The 18,600-nt window shown below is 42.2% G+C and overlaps 1 protein-coding gene across 1 annotated transcript in view; it reads right to left on the bottom strand.

Moving 5' to 3' along the window:
* Positions 1-1,998: 1,998 nt before the first annotated feature.
* ANTXRL (ANTXR like) overlaps positions 1,999-18,600 on the bottom strand; it is a 53,619-nt gene continuing 37,017 nt past the window's right edge. Inside the window, exons 17-18 of the mRNA XM_057401063.1 lie at positions 18,272-18,352; positions 1,999-2,966 (exon numbers count right to left, since the gene is read on the bottom strand). Of these exons, the coding sequence (XP_057257046.1) occupies positions 2,736-2,966; positions 18,272-18,352 (312 nt within the window). The 3' untranslated portion in view covers positions 1,999-2,735. The remainder of the gene's footprint in view (positions 2,967-18,271; positions 18,353-18,600) is intronic.

The raw sequence follows: 18,600 nt of genomic DNA, 5'->3' as shown, positions 1-18,600 counted from the left end.
TTGCAAAGGCAATTCAGTTCAAGTTCACTTTTTCTTCTTCCCACTTCACTGGCAAACTAAACCTGCAGTGCTCCTATTGCAGAAGCTGCAGCCAAAACACAAGTTACACACCAAATGCTTGATTTTATACAGTGAAAATGTTGGAAACTCCATTTATGCTGAATCTAATTTTCAAATTGATGGTGCTTTATCATACAGAGATCTCATCACTGGAAGTGCAAACCACTCCTATTCTCGCTGCACTTGATAGGGATGCAGAAACTGTTAATATCTGTTATCTCTGCAAGACTGGCTATACCAGCAAAGAATATTACTCCTTTCACCTGCAAAAACCAGGCATGTTGGATATGTTACTGTGAGAAGCCCTCCCTAAGCCAACACCTCCATTCTTACTGGAAGTAAGTCAAGTTCTACCAACATTAACAAATACAAATCAGTACAAATCTGAAACAACTCTACTGACTGCCCTCAAGATCTGTACAGGTGCAAGACAATACAAAATCTGGCTTCCAGGCTTTTTCATTAGCTAAAGCTTACTCCTGTGACTGTGTGTCACACTGGCTGCAAAAGGCCTTTCCATTCATAGCAGTGCTACTCTGAGCAATTTTTGTAAAGGAAGAAAAACCCAACACAGCTCCCCCACACAAACACAGACACACGCACACACACTTCTTTCTCCTCCAAACAGAAATCCATTCTTATGAAACAAATTATGCAGACCCTATTCAAGTGACTAAAATGAATGAGGAGAAGGTTGAGTACCCCCCAGTTCTCCTTTCTGATTACAATGAAGTCACAGGTCAGCAAAGTACTGGGCATAAGAATGTTCCTCTCGACCTGCAGGACATTTTAATGCATGCAGAAATGCTTTGCTGGCTTAGACCTAAATTAGGAACAGCTCCAAGGCCAGCAGGCACCTATGACTATGATGCCACTACTTGCACCAATATATATGAGGTAAGAGTATAACTCAAGAGCAGAGCAGTGCAAGAGGAGAAAGAGGCTCTGTGGTTCTTCTGAGTTTATCTTTGACAGCCTCAGCTGCATACACACGGCATGTCACAGTGATCAGCATAGACTGATGAGAGCTTGGTATGGTGTTCTGCAAGTGGAACTTCCACTGGAAACAGTAAGCCTGATCTCTGTACCAGCGCAATTTTATATGTCTGTAACAACCGCATGAAGAGGCCTGAAATCTGGAGTAACTGCATGATACTGTCAGTGTTTTATCTTAGACTTATGTGCCAGTAACTACTGTGATGTGCTACACACCCCCACCTACACACAGATGGAGAGATAGGTATATGCTGTGTCATAATGCAACATAAACGTTATTTCTACAACTATCCTAGTAACACAGGCAGTGCCAAAGCAAACCAGCATGGGAATTGGCAGCCACCCTCTCCAATACCATAGGTAGTGGCAAAGAAAAAGCAAGCTCAGGTGTTATTTTGATTCACTAGGGAACGATCTGGGCACAACCCATTCACGTATTGCTCAGTGAACACTATTCATGGGCTGTCCCACAATCCCGCGTCATAAATTCCCACCTCTGTGTGGGTGCTCCCATCACTTTCTGGTGACACACAGAATGAAGGTCAGAGGTGAGCAGTCACACTGTTTGGGAAGTACTCTAGCCAAACAATATATAAAACAGGGACAAAAGCTCATGCTGACACTTCATGCCATGCCTCTTGACCACAGGTAGACTGCAAGGCTACATTTAGTGGGATCTGGGCTGTCTAAAGAAAGAGCTACTTATAGAGGAATACATATTTTAATCACAAGAGGATCTAGTTCCGCTTGGCAGTAAAAGCAAAAGAAAATTTATCTAATTAAACAGTACTGGAATCCCTCAATGCTGCTGATAAAAATAATACATGCTGTTTGCATATTACAGCATTCATACTCAAATCGCATGAATGTTTGCTCCATTTTAGAACTTGTTTTCTGTAAATAAAAACTAAACACCTGGCCAAAATGTTGGGGTATTTTTTTCAATGTTCCTCTGAACTTTGGACAAATCTGAACCCTGGCCATCAGTGGCTATCCTATGCAACCGAGTCTAAACATATGCAGAGATGGCAGGTTCAAACCCAATTTTCTCAGCAAAAAAAGATATCCCTCTTCCACGCTACATTACTGTTGCTTGATTATTGGCACATAGTCTCATTTTACCTCATTATTGTTATAGCCTTCTTGTAAACTTCCATGGAAATTCCACCTGCAGAACCAAAGGCAGAAAGTTATCTTTGCAATTATTGTTCCATATTATCACCTGGATGCAGTACTGTTGGGGAAAAGAAAGCAAATTTCTCAATGAACTATGTTTAACCAACTTGCAGGTGGCAGCTATCAAAACAGCTGATGCACATGTACTGGCTAAAGTTATTAATAAATGATTTGACATACCAAGCCAGACAAATGTCATATGTAAATAGATCTTCAACTGTGTACATATAAAGCTGCTACTGTATCTAGATGATTCACTTTGGTTTGTTTCTATATCCCATAGCTCTGAATCTATCCACTGAATGTTTACTCAGCACGTGTGGTATAAATATATTCACACACTAAAATTGACACTTGGCAATTTTTCCTTTTTTTTTCATTTTTTCTTCTTTTTTTTTTGCTGACCAGCAACAAATTCTGATATCTTTAACTGTAAACCGATACTCAATAAATATGCTGTGTTCAGCAGAGACATGTTTTGTCGATCAGGGTTTTGCTGCACTCTAAGCCATGGGCTGTGGTGGTGGGCGTGAAGGAGGAGGTCCAGGAGGCACTCGGGATGGGGGTGGTCCAGGAGGTGGCTGCCTGGAGGGAGGCTGCAGAGACACAGGAGAAGAATGATTCCTTGGAGCGTTGTTGAGAGGAACCTCCTCCCGCCGCGGCAGCTTTGGTGGTGGGCTGTAAGGGGCAGAGGTTCCATCCGATTTCACTCGAGTGAAGTTCATGCATCTTCCCTGGAGGTAAAGAAAAATTCATTATTCATAAAACGCAGGTGTTTTGACTCAGCAGAAGCTAGCCAAAGGGACTACAAGCAGAGGGGCCAGGCTGCACATAGAGATCTTCATCCAGTTATCATTCACTGTGTCCTAAACATGACATTCAGACCATATTGTAATAAAGATCAGCACTAGAAACTAATGCTTCCAGGAACTGTGGTGGAACTGTGTATGACAATAGTCATACCTGCCTTGGTGAGATCTCTGACCAGCAAAGCTGTGCTTGACAATAACCTCATAGTAGACACAGGATTATACCAGAGGAACAACCTTAGCAAAGACACCATCTGTAGCTTTACTTTTCACAGTGATGCTAGCCTAGCTGCTGTCTGTGCTTTGAACAGTGCACTGGGATAGTACATCTGTTTTCTGTGCTCCAGTGTAGATTTGGCTTCCCTCACTAAAACCAACAAGGTGTGGGACTTGCACAAACAGTTTTCCAACGAGTATGTTTTCAGAATATATGTGGAATGCAGGCAGGCAGAACGTGATGGGAGAACTGTGGATGGAGATTTTAAAACAGGAGTAGCTTGGGTTTGAAAAAACACCAAGAACTGGGAATGTTCTAGTCAACTAGCGGGTAAATGCAAACATGTCAGGGTTTCCTTTAGCCAAAGGAAAGCTTTGCATAGGAAAGCTTTGCATAGGTTACAACTAACTAAGTTCCAGACAGGAAGAAAGATGGATCCAAAAGACCACCTAAGCTTTTGCTGTGGCGAGCAGCCAAAGGCTCCCAGGCACTTCAAAACTTACATGGCAACCTCAGCACCAAGATCTCTACTGTCTGCTCTACTTACTCATCCCCATGACCCCTGACTTTTGTTACAAACTGCCCCACTATTTTTGTGGAGGCCACATGAAATCCTGCAGACAACCTTGTGTGAGGAAATGCAACACTTGGCACCACTGTCTCCACCTCCTCACCTATGGAGGTGGGAGGAGATGCTTGTGCAAGAACCCAGCTGTCACAAGCTTGGCAGAAGCCTGCACCTTGAAGTCAAAAGGCCTCTCATTGTCATGTACAAAGACTGAAGATGAAAACTGCCTGAAATGCAGGAGTGACACAGCCAAAACCCCATTTACAGGAGCTGGGATGTGGTTTCCAAATAAGAACTGCGGGCTGGAAAGTACCCATCCCATCAGGGATGAACTCCATCTGCTAGCACCTTCTCCTTTGCGCAGCAAGCCCGCTTTGGTCCATGTAGCAATCATCTTAATGATGACAACCTCTACAGCTTAGCATAGAGGGGAATGTTACCTCTTTCTTTCATTTCAAGACAAACACTAACTGAGGGAAAAGGAGAAAAACTGGTTTGTTTAGAAAATATCTGTCCCAGAAGGCATCTTCCCTCCGTTGTTTTGAAAGACCTGCAGAGCCATGATGCGATGACACCAGAGGTTTAGGTTGCACACTGGAATAAACAAACCAAGTTCAGCTCAAGGTTATGCCAACATCTCCCAGGCAAAATTCAGGAGAAAGACTCCAGGTTTAGAAGAGCTTATCTAAGAGCTAAGCATCTGTAGATCAGGATCCCCAGAGCTACCAACGGCTGTGATAACAGGGGAGTACATCAGTGACAGATGGCTGCTAAATCAGTGCTGCCTGGCATGACAAAACTCTGAAAATGCTTAGGGAATAGGATGAGTTTCTGTGGCAACCCCACAAATCACAATTTCCCCTGGAATCCAGGCATAAGGCATCACAGGCGAACCACAACTATGTTTTGTTAAATGACTTGTTCATGAAAACTATTTCTTTAAAAAGAAGGGGATTGCTTAAGTTTGTGGCTTCTCTGAAGAAAGCCAAGTAGTGTATCAGGAGAAGCTTAAATAAGCTCCAGAGAGCTCAGAAAATGATTCAACAAATGTACTAATCTCCAAAGGGTACCACTGTCCCACTTACTTGGATCGGATGGCTCAGGGCTGCAAAAGCCCAGCTGCAGCCAAGAGTTGTTTAAATGGGCATCTTGTTGCCTGTATGTGAGACCTACTCAGTAGTTCTCCATCCTAGCTTTCACCATCACAATTCACCACTGCACTTAAACAACAGTATCAATAAGTAGGATAAAATCCTCTTTCTAAAAATCCAGGCTTGTTACAGTACATTTTAGTTATGAACCAGGTGCAAGACAACACTACACTGGGGCCAGAGCCTTGCATGGAAGCAAAAGGCAAGAAGTCAAGGTCTTGGTCACTTCTGTAACAAAGATAAACCATTGGATCAATAAAACCAAGTCAATACTTTGCTCCATCACATAACTTCAGTCCTCACCAGCACTGGAGTGAGCAGCCACCCTTGTTAGCTATTTGTCTTCTGTTGTGCTCCATTGTATTTAGAGCACACTTGGAAATTCAGCAGTATTTACTGCCATGCAGTGAATGTCACAGATATATTTAATAGCTGTACTTCAAATACATTTAGAAGTATCAAGGCTGAGTTTTCTTAAAGATACGAATTTAGAACAGCTAAATAATCACCCAGAAGGAAAAAAGAGGAAGTCAGAGGTACTCAGATTAAATGCACCCTATGGGGAGAGAAAAAAATAAGGACAATCTCGCTCACAGTAAAAGCAAAGCTACAAACCCAACACTAGTGCTTTTGCTTACAAGCCTTTTCTGCCTCTCTGTTGTGTCTCTTTCCCAAACATCAATTCCAAATATATTCATAGTCTATAATCAAAGGGGATCCCATAAATCTGTTTGCATTACTTTCACTTCAGTTAAAGTGATAGGCGACGTCAAACTGCTGCCAGTTTCTGCCACACTCACTGATTTGTCAGACAGATGGGTAATTTAAAGGCCATGCGCCGCACTGTGTCATAAAAAATACGTTTGGGTTGGGAGAGTCTGACAGATAGAGGCTTGGATGATCGATGTATGTATTGTGACACTTCCTTACAAAAGATTATTGGCATTAGCCTACAATCTCATATATCAAAGACTTCTGGTGAACACTGGAGGAAATCCTCCTGAGTACTTCAAGCAGCCATTGATAAAATGAGGCCGAATCCTTAGCTAGTGTAAGTATTAACAGACTAAAGGGAAAGGGAGGAACAATTGGTAATAGACTGTAAATTGCAGTTTGGACTTATCAAGCATATTTCATCAAAGGATTTCTAGGTTGAAGAACTAAGTCCTCTGCTCATCACACTTCCCCAATAACACGGGTATTTTACCTAATATGCACACCCCTCTGTCATTAGTTTATATAAAAAAAAAATCCATGATGTTCTGCAAAGAAATATGCTAACCACAGGATTTTTAATATTCTGTGTTTGAAAGGACTAAGTAATTTCCTCGCCAAAGGCATATAAAGGCTTTTAAACCATAGGGAACATGGACAGAAATCAGGCATGCTCACCTATGCTCTCCTTGCACAGGAGATTAACAGGGATTAAGAGCAACCTCCATTTTAATAGTGGTAATAGCAGGTATTTTTTCCAGAAGCATGGTATACACTGTTTTAGGGAAGGTGTCAGAGTTGCAAGGTGTGCTAATACCAGGATGATCTCAGGCACAACAGCTGTCGGTAGCTGCTGTATTGTTTTCTAGGAAGCAGATGATCTGTATAAATCCAGTTTTGTCTGGTTTCAGCCCCGCTCCCAGTACAGCAACCATCAGATGGTGCAACCCACACCGCGTACTGTCATTCACGCACTAACTGAAGGTCAGCATTGTGCCATATGGAGTTACGCCCTTACTTCAGCTCACATCTGCACAGTATTCCTAATGCACAATTATTTTGCCTCCCCATATGTCCATCTACTTGTTAGGCTCTTGTTATGCTGCTTGCCAAATTGGCTTTCAAAAAGTACAAGTACTGAAGGAGCAGGATCTGCTCTTGTCCCGACTCCAGCCTTTATCCCAGTATAACAATCACATGTGCAATTCAGGCAATTTGTACTTCTAGGCAATGCCTCCTCGACCACCTAGGATGTGTTTTTGTGTGGTTTAAGCTGGGGGGAAGGAAGGGAGGAACCTCTTGAAAGCCACTGCATCGTGTTTCTGGGCTACTTTCGCCATAATTCTCAGTTCATCATCCCCCAGTGCTTGTTCCCCCAAATTTTTTGCTACTACTCAGCATGTTTTCAATGGAAAGGAACTACTGTTAAAGGAATCCAGGCAATTCAAAGAGCCCACTGGGAAAGTCTCTTCATCATGATACTAAGAGCACTTCAGAAAAAAAGAACTTAAAAGATCACCCCACCCACCAGTAGCTGTCCCTTTTCTCTGTTCAATTTAATACATGAGTGTTTATTCAACAAAAAACAAATCCAGTTTGTTTGTGTACACAAAAGTATGTCTGTTTCTTATTTTTAGCTGCATTAGCTGACCTAATAAAAGATATCATTTCTTTACAAATGATTTTTGCTTGTTACAAATTTTGCTTGAGTTTTCATTCACTCCTGTTTTATTTATAGAGTCTCAGTACTGTAAGTCTGAGTAGCAGAGGGAGGTATCTGACTGAGGAGTTGGATTCTCTTAAATGTCCACTGAAATTTCTTTGTCTTTGACTTTGCAAGAATATGATACATAGCTTTACATTTTAGAATGGATTAAATAAAATCATTCATTTAAAGTTTGAGATTAGCAATCCAAAGCACCAGGCCACCAAATTAAAAAAATAAAGTAGCTCCCAGTCAAAAGTATTACATCTAGGACACTGGAATGTGAAGTGAACATAATTTCCTTGGGCCCAAATAAGTAGTCACCTTTGTCCCCAATTTTGTTTACGTATGTCACTGAGATGACGCTGCCAGCTTACAATGGATGTGGTTCATCAGCATGTAGCTTTACTTCCTAAATATCTATCAATAGTGCAGTGTAAAAGTGGAGCTCTAAAACTCAAGAGAATATATCCAGGTTTTTGCTCTTGTGGTTACAAAACCACAAGAGTGAGCATCTACAAAAAGTCAGAATTACTTTAGCTAAGTGAAGGTTTTGATCCACACACCCAGAAACCAACGGGATAAATACCTTTAAGATCAGTGACTTTTGCAAAAATTTAACCTTGGAAAAATTAGAGGATGGGGTAATCTCGGTCCTCTAACAAAGAACGAAAGTGTTGTAGCAGAAACACCTACACTGAGTATCCTAAACCAGCACCAGTGTGGGGAAGCTTGTTTAGCAAAGGTATTTATGAATGGCATAGATTGTGGATACATGAATTTTATAGAGAAAGAGCTGAATTGAGGTGGTACAGAGTTTCCACTATTCGAGTTCCCTGGGCAAGTGTCAGGATTAGCAGCTGGCTCCTCATGAACCAGTATCTATGTGCATCAGCCCTTGCCAAAAGCTTCCTCACACTGCCCTGCTTCATGCTGACTGTGCACTGAACATGTCACGGCTCATTAAAACCTTCATGGATTTCCTGGGAATTGCACTGATTACCCTGCAGCATACAGGCTAGAAATTAGTAAGCTGCTGAAACAGTTTGTCACATAAAACCTAAGACTGCCTGGTTTACAGGCATGTTCAAGTAACTTACCAACTCCTACTCTTGCATTTGGGACTCAGATATTGGTTTTGTGTTGAAAAAGAAAGTACTGGAAACATCAGAGATTCCTATATCAGCAGTTTAGAGGCTGATCATGATTCTGGGTCAATAAATATATAATCTATAATTAATTTATAGCTATATTGATCATATTAACTTGAATCATCACTGTTAATTATGTGGTTATTGCACTACTCATTATAAACAAATTTATTAGGTTGTAATTAATTTTTATATGTAGCCATTTAAAGTTATTAGGTCTCAAATCAAAACATTAAATATCAACATAAAAGATTTGCTTGCATGAGAATCTGACTCTTCAAGTATCTGCCAGTTTAATAAGTCCTTTCCTGTCAATAACAATTTTCTGGGGATCTATTTGGCAGCTCAGCACTGATGCCTAAAATTATGATAACCTGAAACTATGATGAGGTAAGGAAAAATGGGGTCGGCTGAAGTGTGGAGGATTTCAAAAATAAGGTCCTGTAAAGTGGCAGTGTCCCAACAATGAGAATATAATAATTATTTTCTTTAGTGCTGCTTTTAAAAAGGAGAAAAGGAGAATTAGTTCAGCTTCTTCTTTATCCAGTGGCCTCTTTCTAAGTAAACTCATATTACTTCTGCTCCCTCCATCTGTGATGGAGTTATTGGAGGGGAAGGAAATCACTGCATTGTGGATTGTGAATTACTCATATGGCAATAGTCAGGACCCTATAATGACCTTAGGTACATCAGATAAAAAATTACAAAATGATGAATACAAATGCACATGGATGACCCAAGCAGCAGCAGCAAACTCTGTTTACTGTGCAGCATGAGCGAGGTGATGCTGCAAGAGGTGTAACCTACTGAGCTCACTCAGTGTGCTTCACACTGCAAAGGAATTAAATTGAGCTTTAAGATGTGGGAGGTAACACAACTTTAAACAGGACACATGCCCTGAACCAGGAAGGAGTAGTGATATTTAAGAGGAGCTGAGGCACATGCAGATCCTTCACACAGCCCACAAAGACACTCTTATTAACAAATTGTATGCCTTTTCTCTTACATTTTAGCAACCAAACCAACCCACCCACAACCCAGTCACTGGCTCCCTGGTGCAGCACCAGGGAGAAACAGCACAGAAAGCTCTTCCCTGCTTCAGAAACTATGAGGCCCAAGTCACAAATGAGAAGATAGCATGTTCCCTGCATACAGGCTGGGAACAGATCACAGGGTGACAGCTAAGCAGTGGTTTGAGTTAAAATCTGTTGGCTTAGCCAAGGCATGGCCCATGCTGCTGCCCAGAAAGGTGAGGGATGCCCGAGACCCTCTCACAGAGGCAAAGGGGGACCAGCTTTGCTTTGTAAAGGGACTGGTAGAAGAAATACTTCAGAAGCCCATGTGCCCACAGCCATCTTGGCTATGGGAGCAAATACCTGAGAAAGTAGGATTTATGGAGTGGGGAAGGAAGGAGAGAGCACAGGAGTTGTTTTTACACGAAGTGTGTGATAAACCTCCAGTTTATCTCAGTCCTCCAGGGACTGAAGGAGCAAGGCTGCCAGGACAAATTTGATCACAGGCCCATGGCATGCACCACACATAAAAGCAGCAATAAAAGTCATCTTTTGGTTCACTTGCTGGCCAAGGGAAAAGTCAACAACAACCAAAAATCTTTCAGGTAAAAGAAATATGTCAAAATAAGTTTCAATTAGGCTTGAAACATACGTTGTTCAATTCAAAACATCTTTTCTTTGAGTTTTGGACAGAAAAGGTGTTTCAAAACAAATATTGAAAACATTGAGGCTTTTTCAAGGGTATTATTTCTACTTCAGCTAATTCCACTAACATGCAAAAATATTTACAGACTATCTAAAAAAGCAGTTTTTAGTCAAAACAAAGAGAATCATGTGGAAAATAGTGTCCAGATTTACTACGGAATTAAGACAGGAACTGTTTTACAGTAAGATTAATAGCTGCAGTATTCCAGCCTACTGTAGCTTCTTTAATCAGGATACAGATAGTTGAATACAATCCAGTACTGATAGGTTCTCAAGACACACATCAACAGACACTACTTCCCAGTTCACAGTCCCAGCTGTGCATGGCACTGCTTGAAACTAGGAACGAGCCCTTTGGGAACAGTCTATTCAGTTTGAAAACTAGTGCAGGAAGACACTGAAGAGAAGTGGACTACTTCCAATTTACCCTTGGAGAAACAAGCCAACAATGACGAATGTGAGAGCAATAGCTTAGCCAGGGTAACTGGCCTTTTAAGCTAGGACCATGACTTTTCACCAAAATAAACTTTGTGCTGAACACATCCCCACCATCCAGCTCTCAGACACCTGACACCACTTTTCCACCTTAGTCACACAAAGCAAGTGACATGGACACATGGAGAACCCATCCCAGTATTGAAGACAGATCTATTCAAATAATTTGCATCACTCCATTCAGCAGGAGCTGCATATTGTTTCCAGCCCTGTCCTAGCAAGAAAATGCAGCAATGTGCTACAGACACCTCCTGAAAGAATGGCCAGAATCACAAGATATCTTGCAGGAATGTACAAAACATCACATGTCTTGGACCTTGCTGAGGTTGTGGCTGAAGTAATGCACAGTGCAGAACCATACCAAAGCCTGTTGATCCTGAGCCCTAAAAATAATGAAGTGGCAAAGGAACAGAAATGGATAACACTGGACATCAAAGTTAAGATCTATCAGGTGTACTTTATACTCAATTACCAATCCTAAAGTACAGTCATGCCAGACCAAGTCCCACCCAAACTTGAGAGGAATGTCTTACCCTAAAACATGATTTACTGCATTCCTCTTTTTTGACAGCTTTTATGGATGAGGCTTCCAGAGTGGAGGAAGTGAGGAGTGCCACTGTCAGGTCATGTCATCTACCCAAGGTTATGCAGAAGCTTTGGGTCAAAAATCCCAATATTTACAAGTTCAAGACTTGTGACTCACATCCCTTGTTTTAACCACGGCACCACACACTTCCACACTTGAATGCTGACCAGACTAGAATGTGGTTCAAGAGAAAAAACAATGGTGGTTGGTTTGAAAAAGATTTTTCTCTTTCCTTTGGTGTTTTCAGGGAAAAGATCACCTAGAATGGGGATGGCTTTGGAGCATAGCAACAACAGCAACAAACGTTTAGTGGGTGCAACAGGCTCAGCCTTGAGGTATTGGTTACTTGCTGGTAGCAGCAAATTAGGTCACAGAGGACCATAACTGGTCTTAGTCAAACTATAATTAAGTGGCATCATGCTTTCCAAGGTGAATTATTTGATTGACTCTTCAGGAGCAAGCTGAGATTATAGCGAGCACAGAGGAAGGACACAATGCTCTTTACCCGCCTAGGGTGTAGGATAATGCTGGAGACTTGGAGAGATTTCTGGTGAAAATGGTTATTATTTTCTTTGCCTCTGCCAAAAAAGTAAGATTGTGGCCCACCTCACAGAGAGGCTGCCTCTTTATTTGGAGTCTGGAAACAGATACAAGTATCCCCAACCCTTCTTTTGGTAACTGGTGCTTAAATAGCTCTGCTGCTGCCCAGAGCAAACAGGTGGTAAACCCAAAATTCCAGGTTCCTCTAGCTTCTCTCATAAGGACTTTCTTCTCCTGGGACGAGACTCCTACAGTTCATTATCAGTGCTGACATACTCTGTACAAAGCACAGAAATCCTCTCCTCCTCCAAAACCTCTTACGTTGGATGGAATAGCTCCTTGGGACAGAACCACCTTATTCTTTCTAGGAACGAACACACCAGGGAAACAATTAAAGTACCAAAGTCCTGACGTGGAACTCTCCTTCACATTCCAGGTATGTTTCACCTATTGCAGCTTGACCTGTCCATCAAGTACCAGCTCTGCATCTTGAAGCCACTTTTTAATATGACTACCCCACTGCCACCTCTCTCACACAAACTGTTACACACCCTGGCATCAACATACCAGAGACAGTGGCCGGTCCCCTGCAGTAGAAAAAACCCAGGTACACCTCCTCTATTTTTCAAAGGTCTGCTCCACTCAGAGTGCCTGCCTGGCCTTTAGCATTACAAGAAAGGACGCTGCATATCCTAGTCTTTAAGTTGTCCAAACATCTTAAAACCACCAGTGTTGTTGCAAAGAGTGCAGGGTGTCATGTTATTCCAGAAGCAATTCCTATATGAGACTAAAAATGGCATATAAAACTGGAGGATATTATTATTAACCTGATGTTTATGTTCAAAACCAGATTAAATCAAGACAAAGACTTAACAGACATAGGTCATACACTCTTCAAGTTCTGCAGTATCTTTGTGTTACTTCTACAATGGCAGACTCAATTGCTCATTCTGCATATTGGGAAACAGATTCTTACATGGTTACTGGAAGTATGTAAGCAGACTGCTAAGGAATGTTGGGTAGGTTAATTTCTGGACTGTACCCAACTCAGGAGACAATGAGGGATGTACAGCTCACAGCAATCCAACTGAAACAAGGTAACATGAGGCTCAGCGTTGACCTATGGGTGCTGCCAAGAAACAAATACACATTGGCGGCAGCACATCTGTTCATTTGCACATGTAAATCAGATCTGAACACAGAGTCCTAGCCCAGCAACTGCAAGTTTATGCACTTGTTTTCTCAAAACAGATATACCTTCACTTGTGGGCTTCCTCCGAAGGCCCAGAATAGTCACCCAACTTCAAGCCAGGACTGCATAGCTTAGACACACTATACTCTAAATATTATCATGGAGCATCAATGAAGTACTGCCTGGAAAATTTCAATAACAACACAAAAGAGCCTATTCCCCCAAGGCAGGCACGTCAGTGTTGCAGTTAGCCAAAGATTTATCCCAAAGTCATGCTCCCTATTAAAACAGGGAACAGAACAGGTTCATCAGGTCCTTTACCATAAATACTGAATTAAAATCAAAGTGGTACAGATGCTTAGAGACTAGAGAAGAGCCCTCTGGCTACCTAACAGAGTCCATCTATGAAATGTTCAAAGTGTTGTTAGGAACATGGTCTCACCATCCCAGAATTTACTGTTAATCTCACCATTACTGTGGAACTACAGTAAAACAGAAATTAAGTAACTTTCATCAACTACAGCCAGGGTCTCTGAATTCACATCTCAGTGTCTTAAACACAAGGCCAAACTTTCTTCATCCTGTTGTGTGCTAAGTGGCACCAGCCCGGGGGGTTTTACACTATCTTCAGAAGAGCCCCTTGTGGTTGTTGTTACTGAGCATGCTGAGCATTACTGAGCTCTGCTAATTACTACTTAGGCAATTACAACACATCTCCAAGCAAGTGGCATGGAAGCCTATTAAACACCATTACTTGGTCTTGAAAAGAAATAATGAGCTCCAAATAATAGTGGTAACTGGGCAGCTAGTGTGGAGTGATAGGCTGTATTCAAACTGCTGGCCACTTGTAGCTAGCAGCCAGAACGTAATAACTAGTTGTTAGTAATCAATAGGCTTGGTGTCACACCATTCATCTGAGGAGTCCCAGGTGCCTGACAGGACTTAACTAAACCTCACAGCTGTAAGGAAGATAAATAAATATTCTCGTGATTATTTTGCAGTTGGGAAAACAAAACCACGTAGTTGTTGTGGTCATCATTAAGAGGAATTGCTCAACATTTGAGGGTAATCAGACCTGAGCTTTAACTTCAGCTTAAGAGTGATCACTTTCCAAGGGACACACAGAATAAGGAACACAAGGAACTCCCGCTCTCATTTCAGAGGCAAGTGTTTATAATTCTAGCTGCTGTGCCTTGTTCAAAGTCCCACAGTAACTCAATAGTGAGAACTTGAACGGACCCAGAAGTCCCAGCTTCCAAAATGACCAGCAGCTCATAGTTTGTAAACTTTTTGATTGCACAACAGCCTTTTTACCTTCAGTTTTATGGAAGAAAGAAGGCAAAAAGGCTTTCAGATGTTTGTGCAACAGCCTGCTTCTACTGTCCTTCCCAAGGGAAAGATTTTGCATGTGCAAACCACAGGGTAGTACTGCTAAAGTATTGTTTTTTTCTAAGTGAAGTCCCATGAGTACAGAAAGGTGATGGTGACAGTAAAATCCAGGCTATGTTCTCTGTTGCAGGTAGTTTTCAGCGACAAATATGAGATCACTTTCTAAAGATTTAAAGTAAACAAGAGCAATTCTGCCTGTGGGGAAAAATGTCGTCTCTTTTTCAATGAGGTTTTCGGTAAACCAAGCCTCAGAAATTCCTGTGACAATATGTGCTGAAATGCAAAATGGAATAGATTTGCTGAAAACAGCAACTAAGGAGACCATTTGAAAGAAGCATCTCGCCTTCCTCTCTGCACATATTGGGGCTTTTAATGTTTACTTGCTGGTGTTCATAACACCACTGCTTTTGATCCATGAAGCCAAGGGGGAAAACTTGAAAGTTCTTTTTTTTTGCAGAGGCTACTGCAGAGACAACCTGTCCCACCAGCTACTGTGGTTTCTATGAGATACTTCAAGATAGCCAACCATTAATATTTCACAAACTCCAATCTTCATGGCAGCCCCCTGCAAGCTTAGAATCAAGCTCAGGAGGACACCAACACAGTGATGGGAAGTCCTCAAGGCAGCCTGAGCATCCCGAGCAACACACAGCTCACCACGCCACGTGGCCACTCTGACACTCTTCCTGTTGCTGGATGAGCAGTGTTCCTACCTCAGAGCTGTCAATCCTTTTCTTGGGCCAAAAATTGACTGCCGGTCCTGTAAGCCCTGAATTTCTGGGGGAGGAAGGGAAGAATAGCAATCTTTCTCTAAGGGATCCATCACTGCAGCAGTAGCCCAAATGTCTGTGAAGTCTTCACCTTCATATATTACTGCAAGGAAGAAAGCCCATCACTCCAAAACAGAGCTGCTAGCCCTTTTTCAATTTTTTGCTCCTCTGCTGATGTTTTCTGACAGCTCAGCAAAAAGCCAACCCACAAATAGCAGCCTATCTGCTAATGATGGGGTAGAGCTAAGGGTGTTTATCCCTTGCTGTCCCATCCTAGTGCAACAAAAGCTTCTGCTAGGGGTGACCTGCAGAATTTGAGTGATAGGGTCCTGTGACTCTTTACTGAGGTACTTGTCAAACTAATAACCACTTTCAGCAGTGGTGCAGTGACATGATCTTGGATGGAGACCAAGAGGAGGAGCTGTTTGCAGAGCCAAGCCAAACACCGTGGGCATAGCTCCCAGGAGAAGGGGCATCAGAGCTTGTGCTTGGCTGATTTTCTTTAAATCACAGTTCCAAAAAGCGCCTGTGATTTTCACAGCCAGTCCTATTAGTACAATCCTGCCTAATACTGATGGGTCGTCCATCCCAAGATCATTTTCTTGGTAAGTCTGTAGAAGCATGAGGCAGGGCAGGAAAACTCTCGGTAGCCTCGGCCAGCTCTGCAGGGAGGCCATAACCCCTTGCTACCAGCAGCCCAGTTCCTGTGGTGTGAGAATATCAGAGGAAGGAGGCAATCACAATCCCTCTCTCCAAGATCACTGGCCTCTGGATGGTACAGTCTGAAAGAATGCCATGCACAGAGGCATGTCAAGCTGGACTTTCATGTCTACCCAACAGTAAACCAAAACCCTTTGACTGCAGTCACCACTCTGTGGAAAAGTGACCTTGTCCCTGCCTGGCCTGGATCAAATGGAGCAGTGGGCTTGCTCTTGGGACTGCCAGGCTCCTCCAGCTCTGCACAGCCATAGCTCCAGGCTCTCCACGCTGTTGGTTACTCATAACACTGGCTTGATCTCCCTATTTTTCAGACACAGTGTGTGCATGTGTGTATGTATACTCATATATACTTATGTGTACATAATGTATATTTATACACCCCTTCCCCCCAAAAAAAGCCTAACTTACAAGAATCCAATTCTCCACTGAGTTTTTTTTACTAGAAAAGTAAACCAAACAATAAATAATAATCTTGGTCTTTTCTGTGCTCACTTTCCCCATGAAATACAGGCCTGTGATGTCTCTTTTTAAAACAGCAGAGAGATTTCCAGTCATTTTCTTTTTTCATGTTCAGTATTCTTCAGCTTTAGTTAATTTCACAGGCCAGGGAACAGAGATGATCCTATTCTTCCACTGAATCTGGCTCAATAGAATTCTTTCCACCCTATTTCCCAGATGTACATTTGATTTTTCTAATGTTCTCGCTGATACAATAATCCTTCGGCTCATTCTGTTTTACATTGACTCTTTTGAGCCCCTTCTCCTCCCCATAGAAAAGCTGGAAGGCAAGGAACTAAGGATCCCTGTTTGGAGCCAGCCCCCTGCATGTTTCTTGACTGCGCAGGCTAACAGAGGCACTGTTGTACTCTGCACTGACAGAAATGTACCAACCAAGGGAGTGAAAGGCAGAGGATAGATTCATACTATACAATGCTAGTGCTATCAAAATACAGCTGGGCCTAAAGAGCCTATTCAGAAGCTCCAGATCGTGCTTAAAAAGTAAATAAGGTGTTTTGAGCACAGCTGCTTTGAAAAATGCAGCTTAGTGAAACAGTTAAAACCATTTTAGAAAGTAGCACAGGAAGCTGAGTTTGGTCTCTTAGTTTCCTCACGCACCAAAAGAAAAATGAAAGAAACTAAATTTGAAATACTGAAGCTGTATGTTTGGTTAATAACCAGACAAGTGTCACAATGGTATTTTGCCATAAACCACAGCAGTACAACTTATTTGCCCTAGATGATGCAAATTCGGGATACTTTTAAAGTCCATTATTAGATGTGAAGGTCACCCAGGAAAACAACCCCACACAAGGGCCTCTGCACCACTCCTACCTCACAACAGCACTTAGTGGCCCCTGCTGTTAACTCTGTAGCCACTTCCCCTTGAGAGCAAAGGTGATGAAATATATGGACTCTGGCCAGAGAAGGGCCACAGTGGGGACAAAGGTGCTGTCATTCCTGTTCAGTCCTCACATTTCACGGTGGCACTGCGGAAAGCCAAATCACACCTTCAGGTGAAACAGCCCAAAGCAGCAGGGCTCAATTCTTAAGAGAGTTTTCGCCTCAGAGTAACAAGACAGATAGAACCATAATGGTGCTGGGCTCTCACAGGGAAATTGTGAGAGCTCTCAGCTAAGCTATCACAAGTGACCCAGGGGGAGCACACAGACATCTCCACATCTCCGAAAGGCACATACTTCTGGCTTACTTCCAGGAAGAATCTACTTCTGATCAGTGTTTGGCTAATAGACTTTATCAAGGCAGGAGATACTCTCTGTCTACATACAGGATATGACCAAGAAATGTGTCTTTGCACAGAATTTTACAAAAAAATTTTTCTCCATTAACTTTGATGATTTGTTTCTACATCACCTGCACGTTTCCCCATGAATTCATGATTTCTTTTATTATTCACTTAACTCTATTATTAAATCTGAGAAGCATTTTAATGAAGTTGGGTAGGAAGGATAATTACTGTTGTAAAATGACTACTGCATATTAAATTCTAAATGAACAGTCTCAAAGAACGTATCTCCTTTGACTTCAACGTGTGTGCCCAGGAAAAAAAAAAAAGGCTAATAACTAACATGGCTGAAAAAGGTCTCATATACTACTGTGGCTGGCCGACTTCTTCCTCAGCCTGCTCAGCTCATCACAGTGAACACATTGCTGTTGACCTTTTGGGGCAATATTTTAAAATAGATGCCACAGCAAACATTTTAGCTCATTTTGAACCTAGAAAGGTGGCTGGAAGGGAAGAGCATTGCCGCTGCAAACAGAGAAGTGACATGCCAACGTGTTTGCAACACCTTACCTTGTCCCCTGGTTGCGGTCTCATAAGAGAGACTTGATCATAGCCTCGTCGAACCAAAGCCCACAGTGCATCAAGTTTGCCCTGGAATATATATATAAAAATAAAAGTAATGTGATCAAGAAATTTTGGAAAACAGCATGAGATTAAACTACAGGAAGTTGATTCAGCTTTTCTGTATAAAATTGTCTGCACAAACATTGCTCCTGTGCCCTTGCCCTCTGTATATTGCTTATCTGGACAGCCAGAAAAGAGACCTCAGTGGGGTAACGTGTACCCAATATGCAATGGGCCAAATTCAGCCTGCCTCAGTCCTCGGTGAGTCATACTCA

This window comes from Pezoporus wallicus, unplaced genomic scaffold, assembly GCF_028554395.1.
Source record: "Pezoporus wallicus isolate ANWC-B61680 ecotype Strahan unplaced genomic scaffold, APGP_CSIRO_Pwel_v1 contig_5524, whole genome shotgun sequence".
In the NCBI taxonomy this organism is placed as follows: Eukaryota; Metazoa; Chordata; class Aves; order Psittaciformes; family Psittacidae; genus Pezoporus; species Pezoporus wallicus.
Note: the sequence above shows the minus strand (reverse complement) of the source record. Positions and strands in the feature narration are given on the sequence as shown.